Source organism: Amphiprion ocellaris, chromosome 13 (assembly GCF_022539595.1).
Source record: "Amphiprion ocellaris isolate individual 3 ecotype Okinawa chromosome 13, ASM2253959v1, whole genome shotgun sequence".
Lineage (NCBI taxonomy): Eukaryota > Metazoa > Chordata > Actinopteri > Pomacentridae > Amphiprion > Amphiprion ocellaris.
This window is the reverse complement of record NC_072778.1, coordinates 9,090,627-9,108,066: the sequence shown is the minus strand read 5'-3', so window position 1 is coordinate 9,108,066 and position 17,440 is coordinate 9,090,627. Positions and strand designations below refer to the sequence as shown.

The window sequence follows — 17,440 nt, the reverse complement described above, 5'->3', positions numbered from 1 at the left end:
AATACTCCAGAAAGGTTTTCTTTGAAAAAAAAAATCATCATGAATTTTGGCGCAAGAAAAATGCCATAGTATACTATGTCAAAAAAAAATGTGATTTTTCAACATGTTGTAAAATCGTGCCATATGATGAAATAATGTTAAGGAGGCCGTGAAAAACACTATGGTAAGGTTTTCTTTGAAGAAAAAAAATGAATTTTGGCGCAAAAAAAACGCCATAGTATAGTATGTCGAAAAAAAATGCGATTTTTCAACATGTTGTAAAATCGTGCCATATGATGAAATAATGTTAAGGAGGCCATGAAAAACACTCCAGAAAGGTTGTCTTTGAAAAAAAAAAAATCATCATGAATTTTGGCGTAATAAAAATGCCATAGTATACTATGTCGAAAAAAAATGTGATTTTTCAACATGTTGTAAAATCGTGCCATATGATGAAATAATGTAAAGGAGGCCGTGAAAAACACTCCAGAAAGGTTTTCTTTGAAAAAAAAAATCATCATGAATTTTGGCGCAAAAAAAACGCCATAGTATACTATGTCGAAAAAAAATGTGATTTTTCAACATGTTGTAAAATCGTGCCATATGATGAAATAATGTAAAGGAGGCCGTGAAAAACACTCCAGAAAGGTTTTCTTTGAAAAAAAAATCAGCATCAATTTTGGCGCAAAAAAACGCCATAGTATAGTATGTCGAAAAAAAAATGCGATTTTTCAACATGTTGTAAAAACGTGCCATATGATGAAATAATGTTAAGGAGGCCGTGAAAAACACTCCAGAAAGGTTTTCTTTGAAAAAAAATCATCATCAATTTTGGCGCAAAAAAAACGCCATAGTATAGTATGTCGAAAAAAAAATGCGATTTTTCAACATGTTGTAAAAACGTGCCATATGATGAAATAATGTTAAGGAGGCCGTGAAAAACACTCCAGAAAGGTTTTCTTTGAAAAAAAAAATCATCATGAATTTTGGCGCAAAAAAACGCCATAGTATAGTATGTCGAAAAAAAAATGTGATTTTTCAACATGTTGTAAAATCGTGCCATATGATGAAATAATGTAAAGGAGGACGTGAAAAACACTATAGTAAGGTTTTCTTTGACATCTGTAAACAAAACAAAAACGTATCAACAAAGTTTTCTGTTGGAGTTTGGTGTTCTTCTACGTTTAACTCCAAGATTTTAGAATACTGTCATTTACTTCAAATGAATATCTACTCCAAATCTCTCACTAATAATCATTATCAGCCTTAAAAACACACAGAACACCCCCCTATACTCGACCACACTTAGTATAGTCCGGTTCCCCCTTCTATAAATCTGCTTGGAATCTTCCATTTCCTGTTTGTCAAAGTGGCCTTCTACCTGGACAGGTTTTGTTGGAGCACATGCAACAAACATTTTAAGTAAGTGCACTTTAATATGGATGAATGACACTGAATTAGAGTCTGTTTTAATGAGACTGAGTTAAGATGTGTAGCTCTGTCATTAAATAGGATATTATTTCCCAGAATTCACAGAGAAAAGTCTGAAATATTTGCTAGGCTAGCGTCCCACATGTTCTTTGGCTCAGCTAAAGCTAACTCTCTCCAACTTCTGGATCTCTTGAGTTGCTTGTTGTTAAAGTATCTTACTTGGAGGTGCTGAAGCTCAGAAAGTCTTAGATGTTTGTTCAAAATAAGCTCATTCTCAAGTCTTATCTGAACTGTCCTCTTTTGTTTTAACTTTCCCTAAACTTAGGAGTTAATGACAGAGCAGCACATCCAGACTCAGTCTCATTTATGTAGAAATTAAACTTCAGTGTCAATCATTGATGTTAAAGTGCACTTTTTCAAATGTTTGTTGCACATGCTCCCGACCAAAGCAGTCCAGGTGGAAGACGATGTGAAGAGAAAGCTCCAGAGGATGAATATCACACATTTACGTTGGAAATAAATGTCCTTTAATGAGACATTGTCATGCAAAAGTTGAATTTCCCTTTAATGATGTTCAAATCTTTGTTGAGTGTTTTGTTGATGTTGGTTTCTAAATGTTTTCTGACACTTGGCCCCAAAGATTAAAACCTTCTACGGCTCACAAGCTGCAACAATTCACACATTATCAACTGTCTTTCTGACTAAACTAAGATAAAAAGTGAAAAACTGCCTGGTTCCTGCATCATGAATGTAAATATTTTTGGTTTTTATGACAGTAAACTGAATACATTTGGGTTTGACATTTATAAACCAAAACAAGAAATGAATTACTGGAGAAAACAATCAATAGATTAATGGACAAAGAAAATGTGTTTTCCAACATATATGGCTGAATTACTCCAACATTACAAGATACATACACTTTTAATTCAATTTTATTCATATAATGCCAATTACAGGTCAAATTGTCTCAAGACACTTTATTTTTATGTTTTTTTGTCATATATAAAATATGACAAAGTAAGAAATTTAAACCTCTTGACTAATCCAATTTATTATTTGGTTTTTAAGAGACTAATTGACAACTAAAATAACTTTCTCTACTAAAACTAATAAACATGATGTCAAATAGAAGGAAGAGTTTTAAATACTGCAGTCCCACGACGACAAGAATAAAGTGTCAACAAAAACTAAATCTGCTGGTAGATTCCATTAATGTCCTAAGAAATGACAATAAAATGTGATACTAAAGGTTTGTGGTGCTAAAAATGTAAAAGTAAAGATATCAAGTTGAAGATGTGGATGGAGGTTGATAAAAGTTGACCTCCCTTCATTTCTCTGGAGTCGACTCCATGGATTTTATGGATGGTGGTTAAAGACCTGCTCTTCTAGTCGTCTTCCTTCTCGTCGCTGTAAAAAGTCAGTCCTTCCTGGCCGACTTCAACACCTCTTCATGACAACTTGTTCTGCCTCCGACCTGGTGGAAACTCCAGAAACTCGGGAAAACCCTTGGAGACTCGAAGGACTCGTGGAGACTCGAAGAACTCGTCGGGCGGGGGAAGGTGTGGTGGGTGGTGGAGGGAGGTGGGGGAGTAGAGGGGGGAAGGCCGCCACCCACCTCCCCGCCTACTCTCCGCCCTGACTCCACCCAGGCTCCGCCTTGGTTCCGCCCATGTGGTGACTTCAGGAACTACGATGTCAAAGGGACGACGAAATTATTTCTTTGTATCTGATCTGTAGCTCAGTGAGTTAAGAGTTTGCCTGTGGAGCTGCAGGTCGCTGGTTCAAGACCAGACCCTTCTTAAATTCTTATGAAAATCCTGACAAAGACAAACAAAGAAAACTGCCCGTGGCGGGTCTCGATCCTGCGACCCTCCGCTTGGTAGTCCTCTTCTTATCCCCCTGAGCTACTCGCTCAGATACTAAATCTTCTCGTTTTTGCGCATTTATCATCTATTTTTTGTCATTTTCGAGTTTTTTTTTTTACTCGGGTCTCGACTCCACCGTTTTTCTCAGGAGGTTGGACTTCAGCCTTTGTGCTGGAGGGTTGAACCCTCAGTTCCAAGACTTTCCAAGCCTCCACACCTCCCGAGTCCTCAGGACCTGAGCTTTCACACAGTCTGAGGGCTGAAATTTTCTAAGTCCCACAGTAGTTCTCTGGTAGATTGAACTTTCAGACAGTCCAAGGACTGATATCTTCTAAGTTTCTGAGTAGTTCTCTGTTAGTTTGAACCTTCAGACAGTCTGAGGGCTGAAATTTTCTAAATCCCACAGTACTTCTCTGGTAGATTGAACTTTCAGACAGTCTGAGGACTGAAATCTTAAAAGTTTCTCAGTACGTCTCTGTTAGTTTGAACTTTCTAGTTAACAGAAGCCTTAAAACTTGTGACCATGAGTCTTGATTTCACATTTAGACCATCCATCTGAGTTCTTCTCAGACCTTCACCTGTGGGTTTTTTAGAAATCCTCAACAAACTTTGATTCTCTTCACTGAACAGTAAAGTTTGTGGAGATCAGAAGGTAACATTAGTTTGATCAATGCCTTCAACTACTAGTAGACTTTATCCGGAAAGCAGTTTTCTGAAATGAGCACTTAGTAAATCTGTCCACAATCAAACCAAGAACATAGAAAGAGGAAATGTTTGAAGAAACAACTCAAAGTTTTCATTTCAGACTAGAAAACGCTTTAAGACTTATCTGTTTTTGCTCGTTTTGATCGTTTTATTGTCTCTGTTTAATTTGATCTTCTAAAGTTTAACTGGTGTCTTTTCAAATGTTTTGTATTTAGTTTGATTCTTCTTAATGTTTAGTTTTGCTCTTTTCTCACCTTTTATTCTTTTCTAATGTCCGATTTGATTTCGAAATGTTTTGTCTTTTTAAAGGTTTAATTAATTTAATGTTTTGTATTTTTTAAAAATGTTTAATATTATTCTTGTTGAAAAAGTATTTTTAAAATGTTTAATTATGTAAAATATTTTCTCTGTAATTTTTAATAATTGTATTTTTAAAATTTTGTTTAATTTCATACTTTCATACTAGTTTTGTATCGTGTTTGATTATCTCATTCAATATTTTCTCAGTTTAATGAAGTTACACATTAAATACAATTAAATGACATTAAACTGACAAAATATTGAATGAGATAATCAATCTCGTTAATCGTTAATCGTCTTTTTCTGTCAAGATTTTTACCCCAACCTTAAAAATAAAATAAACCCTTAAATCACAATGAAAATATTTCTGTTGTCACAATCATGAGTTAGTCAATTACTCAGTTTATCAATTCAACTTTATTTATTTAGCACCTTTCACACAGATGACAAAACTAAACAAGCAAAGAGAAAAAACTATGCTAAAACTAGGATTAAAACTCAAAAACAGTTTTTAAAAAAACATTTAACATGGTAATAAAATGTGTTGTGTCCAGGGGATGGAGGGAGTTTATTGAAGTCTTCTTGGGCTCACATGGTAAATAATTTAAAATATAAACTTGATATTCAATCTAAGGAAACTGCAGAACGACAGAAGAACCAACAATATCTCCTGTTTTCTCCTTTAATGAGTCGACTCTTCTTGTGCTTTCAGACCAAAGAACTACAGACTCTTCACAACCTGCTCAAACTCTTGGTACAGGACCTCACCACACGGGTCAAGAAGGTTTCTGTCTCATTTCTACTCTGAAGCTCACCTTCTCCTGCTCAAACTGCTGACAAATGTTTCTGCTGTTCTAAAGTCTGGTCTCTAGAACTTCCTAAAAACTCTCAAAGTCTCTTCTGCCGCAGGTTGCTATGTAGAACTGTTACAGAAGACCTCACTAAACCACATGGAGGGGCCTCAAGATAGTCGTCCAAATGAAACCGTACAAAAACCAAACTAGCATAACCCAAATGATAAAGTCTCCTGCAGCCTACCAGAGAACCTCTGAGAACAGAGAATCAGGACAGGAACTCTTACCTTCTGGACAACCAATGTGGGTTCTCAAACAAGAATACAGAATGTGTCTGACCAAAAACCTCTCAAGACTCACTACAGCCAAGATAAAGACACAACTCAGCTGTACCAAATCCACTAATCACTGCAAACATTAGCACCATGTGCTATGTGTGGCTAAAGAACCACATTTACCAAGACAACTATCTGGTACAAAGCCCTGAAACACACCAAGATACACATTAAAGATGATTTTACTGCTGGAAGCTGCAAGCCAGTGCCTAAAGAGCAAACTAAAGCAATGGAGCCAAACCCGGTTCAGTGGTGGAGAGAAACAGATGAAATGTTTGTCTGCAGCTAAATAAAGCAGGAAGACACTGAGCTGCTCAGGTGTTCCTGATAACACCAAGCTGCCACCTGGACAGCCAATAGGAACACAGCTTCCTGGAAGTACAGAGGGCTGGCTTAGTGAAGGAAATTTAATTTAAAGTTGAAGCAGAAAGTTAACAAAGAAAGTTGAAAAACACCTTCTGATACCTGAAATCTCTGAGTTTTCACACAAAGAACACCTGAACATGTCAAACTGGTTTCATAGTAGAACCCTCATTGTAAAAACATCATAGTATGGTGTGTTGCTCAAAAAACATTAGGACCCGGCTGTCTAGGGTCACCGAGGAGCAACACAAAAACAGGACAAACACTGGTTTCCAGGGGGTTAGGAGGCTATTTATTTGAAAGAGTAAGTTTACAACAACACAACATGTGAGCAGAAAAATCACAGTCTGTCTTTAGTTCAGCTGAAAATATTAATTTTTGTCTTTTTTATTGACCAAACTTTTCAAGAAGTAGATGAAGAATAATTAAAGCTCTCATGTAGAAGTCCAACTTATTTTGGATCCTTGTGGAGAGTTTAATCTTAGAGTTTGTAAAGCTGTTGAGTTTTTAGAGTCACATGGATTGTTTTGACATTTAATAACCGAGTCCTGAAATAAAATTACAGTTGTGGATTTCTGTCATTTAGTCTGGACTAAACAAATAACAGCAGCATAAATCTCAAACATCATTATGAGGAGTCTGGATTGAGGTTTCTCACTTGATAATGATCAAAACATGAAATTTAGGTTGGTTTAAAGGAATATTCCACCTTAAATCTTTGAATGTTGACCTAAAAGGTTGGTTTCAGGAAGTATTCCACCTACAAGGTCCTCACATATCCACCTTAAAGGAACATTCCACCAAAAATCCTTGGACATGCACCTAAAATGTTGGTTTAACCGAGTATTCCATCCAAAATCCTCAAAGAGACCTGAGGGGCTGGTTAAAAGGAATATTCCACCTAAAACCCCAAATATAGACCCAAAAGGGTGGTTTAGAAAAAATCCTTCAATGTAGACCAAAAAAGTTAGTATGGAGGAATATCCCACCTGAAATGTAGACCTGAGAAGTTGGTTCGGAAGAATATACCATCCTAAACATCCTTAAATGTAGAGTAAAAGACGGTTTGGAAGAAAATTCCACCTAAAATCCTCCAAAATAGACCTAAAAGGTCAGTTGAATGGTATATTCCACCTAAAATTCACTACTGTAGACCTTGGAGGTTGGTCTGATGGTATATTCCACCCAACATCCTTGAACATAAACTTAAAAAGTTTGTTCAAAGGAATATTCCACCTAAAATCCTTCAATGTAGACCAAAAAATCTTGGTATAAAGGAGTATTCCACCTTAAATGTAGACCTAAAGGATGGTTTGGAGTAATATTCTACTCTAAAATCTTCCAATGTAGACCTAAAAGGTTTATCTGATGGTATATTCTACCCAACATCCTGGAACATTTACCTAAAAGGTTGGTTTAATGGTATATTCCCAGAAGAAGCCTTGAACATCGGGCTTAATGGTATATTCCACCCTAAATACTTGTACATACACCAAGAAGTCAGTGTAAAGGAAACGTAGACCTAAAAGGATTGTTTAAAGGAATATTTAAATGATTATTTTCATTGTTTAATAATCTGTTAACAGTCAGAACCCTGGCAAACTTATTTTCATCAGTTTTTTTAGTGGAAGTCACAAATAAAGGAGCTCTTGGTTTTTCCCGGCATTACTGAGTCAAAAGCTGCTGTTTCAACACAGATATGTTCACATGCATCCACAAACCTCTCAGCACTCAAACACCCACAGACAGGAGGCCGGCTGGACCGAGGCTCGGCGGCGTCCTCAGACCAACGAGTCGGGGAGTCGCTGAACTTGTTGGTCCGGTTTGAAGGCCTCCGTGTGGTCCAGTAGAAGTCCACGTAGTCGGTGTTGGCTTTGAACCGCAGCGACTGGCCGCCATCAGGTGGACCGGCTCGTCCTCGTAGGGCTCCTCTTGTAGCCTTGAGGGAACCACAGGAACATTCAGTAGCTGTTGGAGTTCTTCCTGTCAGGCTCGTGGTAGAACGGCTCTCAAGTATCTTGTACTCGTCTTATCTGGAACAATCTAACAGCCTAAACCGTTAACAGCAGTGTAAAGAAGCAAACACACAGGCATAGATTAGGACTCAAACTAGATTTATTTTAGAAAACAAATCAACTTAGAGGCATTTGTTCACACATGTGGCTGAATAGGAGGCTGTCCAATCAGATTCGAGGTCTTCACTCTGTAGGTTGTTTGTTGGGTGAGACTCTTGGACCTCCATCAGCTGACGTGGATGTTTGATGGTCTTCCTCTCTAGTGCCAGATGATTCATCCATGAATTCAGCAGCTACAGACTGAAATGAAGCTCATGCTGCCGTTATTGAATTCCTGTTCCAGATCAAATGTTCAGAGCTCACCTTGAATGCAGCCGTCTGCTGTCTGATAGTTTTTCTCATTGTAGTCTTCAATCAAGTCTTTTTCCTCATGTCAGGATGTGGTGAGACTCTTTCTCAGTCTCTGCAGACGTCCCTCATTGTGCATCTCCAGAGAAGAAACAGAAAAACTGGTCACTGCTTCAGCATCACAAACGCTCTCCAGCACTGAGAGTGTTTTAGGAATTCATTCATTGTGTTGTGAACTTTGAAGGAGCAGAAACTTTACAGTTGCCAAAGATATGAGCTCCAATTCTGGATGTTTTAGGAAATGAAGTTCATCAAATGAACACTTGATTTTTGCTGATAACTCTCATTAAATTACTGAAGAAATCTAACATAAAAACCTGTAAACTCTCAGGCAGCTTTTGTTAAAGTTTGTCTATAATTCTATCATCATGTTCTGGAACCAGGACTCTGCAGAAGTTCCTTCAATCGGATACTTGTGTGTTTCTATTTAAGGCCTCAGGTTTGAATGTACAGCAGAGGATTAGAATGGAGCGATTTTAATATTTAAATCAGTCCAGTAAATGTTTGGAGTAAAAATGATTAAAATCTGTTAATTTCCACATTAAGCACATTTATTTATTCTTAATATCTCAGACTAAATGGTAGCTGTCAGTAAAAAAAACTCATCTGCTGGACTGCATTTCCCAAAATGGGAACATGGACAGAATTTAACACTCATGTATCCATGGCAACGCTAAAATTTCTGCTTCTTACCAAAGTTCACAACACAAGTAAAGATTTTAATGTAAAACTTCAGGGATGACTGCTAACCATAAGTATTCTGATCAATACTTCATGATCAATATCAGGACAGATGTTACAACTCCAGCTGTTGCATTAGACTGCAGTTATTCACAGAGAAATTAAAACATCACATTCCTCATGAAAACTAGATGGGACTTGATTCATAGCTGAATGTCAGAATGAACTGAGCTAGAAAAGCTGCTTTGAGCTGCAACATTACGATCTGACAATCCAACACCATCACAGTTTTCATCTGGTTGTTTTGCTCCAACATTCTGTGAAGTTCAGTTTTTACCTGAATCAATACAGAGATTATATTTCCAACCAAGACTGGAATAAAAATTAGAATGTTATGAGGTTATTAATGCAACTAAATCCTTTCAGATGAAAGGATTTACTTCTAAGTTCTAATTCAAGTTTCAGTTGGAGCACATTGCATTCACAAAGAAAAACAGCGATACCTTCATAGCAACATTTAATAAACCTAAAGCTTCCCTGTTGGCTCATTGGTGGAGTTTGTTACTGAGCATCTGAACCTTAAATCCAGTGAGACGACCATCTTCAGTCGAGGCCAGTCAGAGAACTTCAAGACCTTCCATCGGCTGGACCAGATGTGGCATCATCTCCCTCTGAACATCTGGATGACAGGAGAAAAGACAAAAATCAAATACAGATCACAGAAATACAATTTATTCACTTTCATCATTTTATAAAAGTAGCATGAACTTGATTAAAACTTGACAACATCAGTAATGAAAGTAAATGTTTTTATCTCGTGTTGAAGCTAAATTTAAAGTCAATTTTAATGACAGTTTATCCTGAGAGGAGTGAGAATGGAGCTTTTCTTTATTTTGTTTATTACTGGCTTTAGAAGCATTTTTCTTTACTTATTTATTTTTAGATACCTCAGACTGATGCACTTTGCTGGTTTGCAGATAATTTCATGTACAATAACAATAAAGACGTTCAATTATAACATTTTGCTAAAAAAAGAACTGAAACCTACTCAACCATCTCTCAGTCTGCAAAATTCCAACTGCAACAAAGAATTATTTGATGTAGTTATAATCTTTACTGAACCAATCCTGGAATTAATAAAAATCTGTATATGGATATGATATTCTCTGATGGGACCAATATGGAAGCCGTAGTAATTATTAACTATCCTTTGAAGGGAAAGATTGGGTCTTCATTCAAAAAAAAAAAAAAAAAAAAAAAAAAAAAAAAAAACTGCATACAGTAAAGTAAATCTCTTCTGCACTGCACACATACTACACTTTTGTATAACTCTGGATGTCAGAGTAAAGGCAGACAGATCCACTGATCAGCCACAACATTCTGACCTCTGACAGCTGAAGAGAACAACATCCATCATCTTGTTCTAATGCTACGTTCTGCTGGGAAACCTTGACGTTCATGTGGATGTTTGACATGTACCACCACCTAAACACTGCAGGACAAACAACCCCCTAGTCTCCATGGCAACAGCAGTCCTTGATGCCAGCTGCCACCCTCAGCAGGACAAACTAGAACTGCTCAGGAGTGGTCCGAGGAACACGATAGAGCGAAGCTGTTCACCTGGGTTCCACACTCCCCACATCCAGATCTGATTGAGCATCTGTGGGATGGTCCAGGATCAGCCTGGTCTAGGTAGGACCCACCCTGCAACCCACAGGATCCACAGAATCCACAGGATCCCCAGAGGTTCTGATGAACCACTGGGTCAGAGGAGTTTTAGCAGCATAAAGGGACCAACACAGTATTAGTCAGGTGGACAGAAAGTTATACTGTTATATTGTCATGCTGATTATATGATCAGTAAATGTTACCATCAATTATAACGTCCACATTGATCAGGAAAAAAAACAACTATCAGTTCATTCAGAAACAGTGGGGTTAAACCTAAAAACACAGACCTCAACGGCAGTTTGTTTCAAAGCAGAACACCAGCTGGTTTTCACTAAAGAAGCTTTCAGAGCAACAATTAAATGACAGATTTGTTCTCATTAAGTTCACAGAGTCAGAGTCAGCCAAAATAATGTACACACATCAGGAAAAGAAAAACTTTAATAAATATTTCATTTGTATAAGTACTTCTATACATATAGATTCCTCTTTCTAAGTTTGATCAAATCACGATAATTCTGTGTCCTGTTGTACGATGTTTTCCCAACAGATGGCGCTACCCTCATGAATGGAGCATCAACAAGTGACGTCTACAACAGAACAGAAATGTCTGGAAGCCAGTGGCCACCACTTTGAGCACCTCTTGTAATTGTAGAGGCCAAAGATAACTTTTATTAATCTCGTGATGTCTGGATAAATTTGGTATTGAAATATTTATGCAAGTTTTTCTTTTCCTGATGTGTGTAAACATTATTTTGGCTGACTCTGTATAATGGGTTTCTGACAGGTCACCAGGCAACATCTTTTTATAATAACGACAAACATACCTGCATTCTACAGGAGTGATTTTCCTCATGTGCAGGTAAAGATGTGTGAGGAGCTTAGAGATGACAGGAGCAGGAGTCATCCTCACTAATTCAGCTTCCACCTAGAAACAGAAAGACCACAAACAAACACACTGATATACTCTCAAATGTTCAACCTCACAGCCTCAAAATATCTGTTTAGGAAGTGTTGTGTTTCTAAATTCTGCTGAAAGCATTGACAGACATTCTCTTACAAGGTTGTGTAAAAAGCAGCCTGTCCTCTGAGCTACTGAGAAATCTTCCTGAATAAAGTTTCTATGTGTAAATCAGCTCAACAAAAACTAAAGCCTCAGTCAGAGATAACAGGTATTGCAAATTATAAACAACTTTCTTTGTTAACTTAGACTTTCTGCTTCAACCTCACATAAAAAGGGGAGTTTAACTCATCAGGTGACTGAAAATGAACGGCTTGTGCAGTTCTAGATCCAAAAGTAGGATGTTTCAACTCATGTTTTACTACAAATACATGTAGTAATAAATAAATACAATGGCTGGTTGCTAGTTTATTCACCATTAATGTCATTTTATATACTGGATTGAACTTGAGCAGTGGAAGAGAGAAGGAATTTAATGAAATTATGGAGATTCAGAGAGGTAATGTTGTGCTATGTTAAGAGTGGTTTAATTCAAACCTGCTGAATGTTAAACTTCAGTGCAACTGAACAGGTTTCAGTTAACCTTAAAGTAAAATAACTTTTTTAAAAGCTAAAATACACAGCAGACAAATACAGGTTGAGAAGTTCATTCAGCTGCGGCAGCAACTAACACAGGTGTTCAGCGGTAAGTTAGCCACCTGTGCTAATTAGCCCGCTAGCTAACTTAGCCGCTTAGCTAGCTAACTTAGCCGCTTAGCTAGCTAACGCATCCGGACCAGCACGACAAAACACAACTCTTCACAAGTCGCTGACTTAACGTACAACAAAACAATGCTACAGGTTAGAAGTATTTATCTTCTTACCGTGTTTTACTCCAAAAACAAGGTCAACAGCAGCCAGAGACGCTGCCAGACGTGCCGACCACAGATATACACAGACTAGACACGCTAGCGAGCTGTCTTCTATACTATCTATGGTCTGACCAATCACTACTCTCTGGCTCCGCCCTCTTGTTGTTGTCGTTTGGCTCCACACTTGCTGATGACCACTTCCGGTCTCAGAAAATGAAAAAAATGACCTTTTTTTTCGTTTCTGTCTCTTACTGATTTTATTTTTTGTTATTCTAAATATAAAATGAAAATGAAAGAATTTTTAAAATTCAGTATATCCCTTTTTGATCATGACAAGGAAAAATGCCTTGTATTTCAATTTTATCTTTTGTATTCGAAAATGAAAATCAAATAACCACTCGTTTTTTTGTTTTTTAATACCCGTTTCAGAACGGAAAATCCAATTGCCAAAATATACACGGACCGAAAAGGCTTATTTTTTTGTTTAGACCTTAAAATTGGAAAAAACGCAGCACTTTTTTCTCTGCTTTTCGTTTTCCAAATTAAATATTTAAACGAAAAAACAAAAAACAAAACGATTATTTGTTTTTTCTCATTTTATTTTGAAACGGAAAAACGAATGAGCGAACCATACACGGATTCGATATATATTTTATGTATTGCAGCCTAATTAGAGAGCTGAATCTGCTGACTTTTTCATGTGTTCATAATTATCTAACAAGCTTGGTTGATGCACTTGATTGCACATTTCTAACAGCACCTCGGTGGTTGTGGTAAATGCAGCTTCCCTTCAAATTCCTGCAGCCTCCCTTGCTCTGCATGTCATATAACCTCAGTCGCGTTTGGGTGGAGCAGCTTTTAAGAAGTTTAGAAAAAGAGTCTAAGCTTGCATCCTAAATATCTTCCAATCCGCTTGAAGGTATAATCTATAATACTAGATAATGTTTCACTACAATAATAACCATTTTGATAAATACATCCAAGCTGTATGGTGTCAAACTGAAGGGTTTCATGATCTATAGCTTCTTTTCCAATGCCGTGATGTGGTCTTTCTAGGTTAGAACATGTACATTATAAAATCATCTCATGTTTGGTAGTGTGATTCTATATGGCTACCTTCATCTAAAAAGAGAAAAAAAAAGGGCCCAACTGAATTATGAAACATGCTTGATTTTTTTTTCTATCGCTCTGATGTAGTTATTGCACAATGCTTTTGGGTCTTTGATGTTCTTGCAAAGTCGTGCCATCTCTTTTATATGAGCCTTTGAAGTCGGACTACTTGCGCTGCGCAGTGATACGCCGCACTGTTGCTTTGGCAGTGCCTACTGTGGTCATGATGTGCCACTGCAGCAGCGCCGCGGCTCATTATAATGTTACAGGTTTAACTATTCCATTTGATGTCTATTTAATTAAACTCATAGTATCCAGAAGTGATTTTGTTCTTCAACATCTGGTTCACTAATCATTAGAATTTGACTGAATTACTTGAAGTTGTAGCTCAAAGAGTGTATTCTGACCCCTATGAAAGTATAGTGACAGCTGCTGTTATGACAAGTGGACGACTGTACATTATGTAGACAAACAGTCACCTAGATGACTTTGTGAACTATGCACTTTGTACCACTAGGGAGCATCAGAGGACTTTTAAGAGAATGAAAGATTTGAATGTTATGTATTTGGCGTAGCTGAGTTCGTATTAGAAGATTTTCCAGCAGGGATTTGGTGGGGTTTGAAACTCTTTGTATGGATATATCAAAACAAATGGGGGTTCGTCTAAGTTCACTGTAATTTCAATGTGAAGGAATAATAGACAATGGCTCACAGGGGAACTTTAATAAAGCATTTCATTATAGGTTGGTGGTGAAGGGGGGTGGTATACCCTAAGGGAGTCTGATGAGAACTTTGAAGGCATGTATTTCAGATTTGGAGCCGAGGAACATTCAAAGAGATGAACTTTTGTTGAGCTGTATATCATAAAACATTTTAAAATAAAAAAAAGAAAAGAAGAACATGTAAAGAATGTGGGGGATGTCGGAGCAGCAGAGATGAGGTCAAAAACAACAGCATGAAACAACTTTTGTGCAAAGAAAATTCTGCTCCCGTTTGGTTTGAAATGCTGTTTGAAGTTTAGCATGAAAAAGAAACCACTTTCATATGAAAGAGTTGTTTTCACAATTATGCCTTCCATCATCAGAGCTCCTCAGTGCTTTGATGAATAACACTTAGCATGATCAGTGGAAAAGCTCATATCAACCCAAATGTAACGTTATAAAAATTAAGCTATCAATTGTTCACACATAAACGTATAACATAAAGCCTTTGTAACTTCTGATGAAAACCGAGTAGATTCTTTTTAAGTCAACTGTCTACATTTCAGGTTAATTACACTTAAAATTTCTTCAGCTACAATTAACACACTTCAGTTCAGAGCGGCTCCAAGCAGCTCACTTCAAAGTAATGCTGTCTCCTTATGCTTTGTAGCCCAGAAGATGTATTTTTAATCATTAATGTAATTTGTGATTCTGAAGTGTTTTTGGAACATCCTGACTATGCATATGTCACTATTTGGAAAGAGTTTCTTCGACGGCTTCCAAATTAGCGTCTGGTTAACCCCCACTTAATGCCACATTTTCATACTTGTGAAATGTACTATTAAACAGAACACATGCGAGATGAAAACAAAAAAGGCAGAACTTTGTCTAATTCTTAAAAAAACAACACACCCAAAAGAACCCCAATATCATTTTAATCCATGAGTGCATTTAACATTCAAAAAAATTATACCTACCGAGAACATGGATGTGATCTATACTTGGATCCACTGTAACCTTGTTTATGTGAGATGGATTCATGAAATATTTGTGTTGATGAAATATTCATTGGACAGGAAGCCAAGTCAAAAGGCATTATGCCCAATAAACATTAAATTTAGTGGAAGTAATAGTTGACTGCATGTTATAGATACATCACCACTTGTAAATACTTGTCACTACATGCACAGGTTTCCGTTAATTACTTAAACAGAGCATTGTGGAAAAAACCTCACATTAGCCATATTGGTAGGAACGTAGCTTAAAAACAACAAAAGACAAAAAAAAGAGAATCCATGTCTGGCAAATCACATAAAATAAAAAGAATAAAATCAAAGTCAGCTGAACTTTATTTATGTATAAACACAACATAAATTACTGGTAATGACTAGTACAGACATTTATTCAGTTTCTTAAAAAAACGCCATAAAACTCTTGCATAATTTACAAAACATGGTGTCCCTGTGCTATCCAAGACACAGCTGTGCCTTGTCCCCCACCCCAACGGAGTTCTTCACACCTGTGCTGTCCTTTTTCCCCCCACAATGGACATTGGGTATTTAAACATGTTTCTTTTTTTTTCCATTTAAAAGCATTTCAGGGAGAATAAGACATGTTGATCTTTTCATGATTACAGTGCTAAATCTGGTATACATAGTGGTTGTTTGGTGAGGATATTTCTAACATCAGAAGTCTCTGATTTTAAAAAACAAATAGTTGCTCAAGGACACTGCTTTCTTCAGGACTGTGAACCCAGGAGTCCAGTACTTCTAGAGAAGTGCAGATATGCATAATGTAAACATTTCCTTTGCTCTTACAATACTCTGTTAAGCCAAACTTCTCTTGATGAAAACATAACATAAACATAAAACACCTAAATTAGCTCACTGTTTCCTCAAAGACACCAATATTCCTCTGCTTTAGAGTCCAGAGTCCCCAAGGCTTGTGCTACAGAGGAACTGACCTGTAATTGCCATGTTAAGGCTTGGTGTAGTTGTACATTTACTCTGTAGTCTCCAGGTCACAATGCACAGCATTGCTTCTGACCACTTTCAGGTTTTTTTTCCTTTGTTTTTTTTCTTTCTTTCTTTGTTTTTATTTATTTATTTATTTATTTTTTTTTACAAAACACATCGACACTCAGAGTACATATCAGCAACTTTTGATTACAGCTGCTTGTCATTTTGTCCACTAGTATGTCTCTACCAAAACAGAGTCTCTTTGGCAGAAAGTGCACCTCGTATTGTTACCTTTTCCCAATTTCACTTTGCCGAAGAAAGTGGATGTTATTCGTGCTATCTGCTAATTCTGGATACTGCTCGATGGAAAGCACATAGTATCCATCATATCCCAAAACTTTTCCACTGCTCAGAAGCTGCCTCTTCTCCCCTTCTGTCCAGGGGCGAACCCCTTCCTCGCCATCTCGGACTCGCTGCTGCTCTTTTGCCCACGCACCCGCTAGGGCGCGCTGACGTGCCAGCTCAACAACCCGAGCTTTCTCTTCATCCACCGTGGATCCATAGCGGATGTGGAAAGCAAGAGCACCAGCCCGAATCTCCACATCTGCGAAACGCCGAGTCCGACTATCCATGACTGTTGTAGACTGGGAAACAGTCACATTCACGCCATTCTCCAGAGTCTTGTGTCCACTCGTGAGGTGCAACGCAGCAAGGTCGGCATCTGGAAGGCCCGGCTTGACAAAGTAGTGTGTGTCCCGCCCTTCTATGGTGAAGTGGAGGTCTTCCAGATAGAAAGCGTTGTTGAGGATCGTTGCAACCTTAATACAGTCCTCACTCGCCACGTTGAGAGTGTGAGTGTGGACGCTGCCCTTGTAGATGGCGAACATAACGGCTCTTCCGATGGGAGACATTGCAGCTGAGAACCACAGCCAAGACTTTTCACCTCTGCGACCTCGACTGAGATGGACCTCTGGCAGCCGCTCAAATGACAAGAGAGAATGCGCTTGTCTGGTTACTTCCTGCTGGACCCCAGAGATAGACTGTAGGAAAAGTGCAGTGAAACGTTAACGCCTGAACATGGCAGAGCCCGACTCTCCAGGCCATTTAGAACCAGCTACTGCTCTGCTTCAGAGGGTTTTTCATCCCCATCCAAGATAATGGTGTTTTCAAGCTGTGTTCTCAAGCCAAAAGTAGATAAATCCCCCAAGACAATTTTACAGCAACACTTTTTGTGTTAAGGCCTTAAACTAAAGAAGACTAGCATAAATAGCATCAAAAGATTGTTTTAACAGTAGCAACGTTACATATAAAA

The 17,440-nt window shown here is 37.8% G+C and overlaps 1 protein-coding gene and 1 long non-coding RNA gene across 9 annotated transcripts in view; both read right to left on the bottom strand.

Annotated features, from left to right (window-relative positions):
* Window positions 1-7,872: 7,872 nt before the first annotated feature.
* On the bottom strand, window positions 7,873-12,493 carry LOC129350320 (uncharacterized). 2 transcript variants are annotated; one of them, XR_008603691.1, is made up of 5 exons: window positions 12,372-12,493; window positions 11,375-11,475; window positions 9,458-9,558; window positions 8,154-8,277; window positions 7,873-8,090 (listed from the first exon to the last, which is right to left on the bottom strand). It is a non-coding gene; the product is annotated as an uncharacterized LOC129350320 (long non-coding RNA). The 2 variants fall into 2 exon arrangements; XR_008603690.1 differs by having other exon boundaries at window positions 7,873-8,277.
* A 3,008-nt stretch (window positions 12,494-15,501) lies between these two features.
* Window positions 15,502-17,440, bottom strand: part of si:dkey-237h12.3 (teneurin-3) — a 136,288-nt gene continuing 134,349 nt past the window's right edge. For all 7 annotated transcript variants that reach the window (XM_055016375.1, XM_055016377.1, XM_055016378.1 and 4 more), the window contains one exon: window positions 15,502-17,168. In XM_055016375.1, coding sequence (XP_054872350.1) covers window positions 16,416-17,168 — 753 coding nt within the window. In that variant the 3' untranslated portion in view covers window positions 15,502-16,415. The remainder of the gene's footprint in view (window positions 17,169-17,440) is intronic.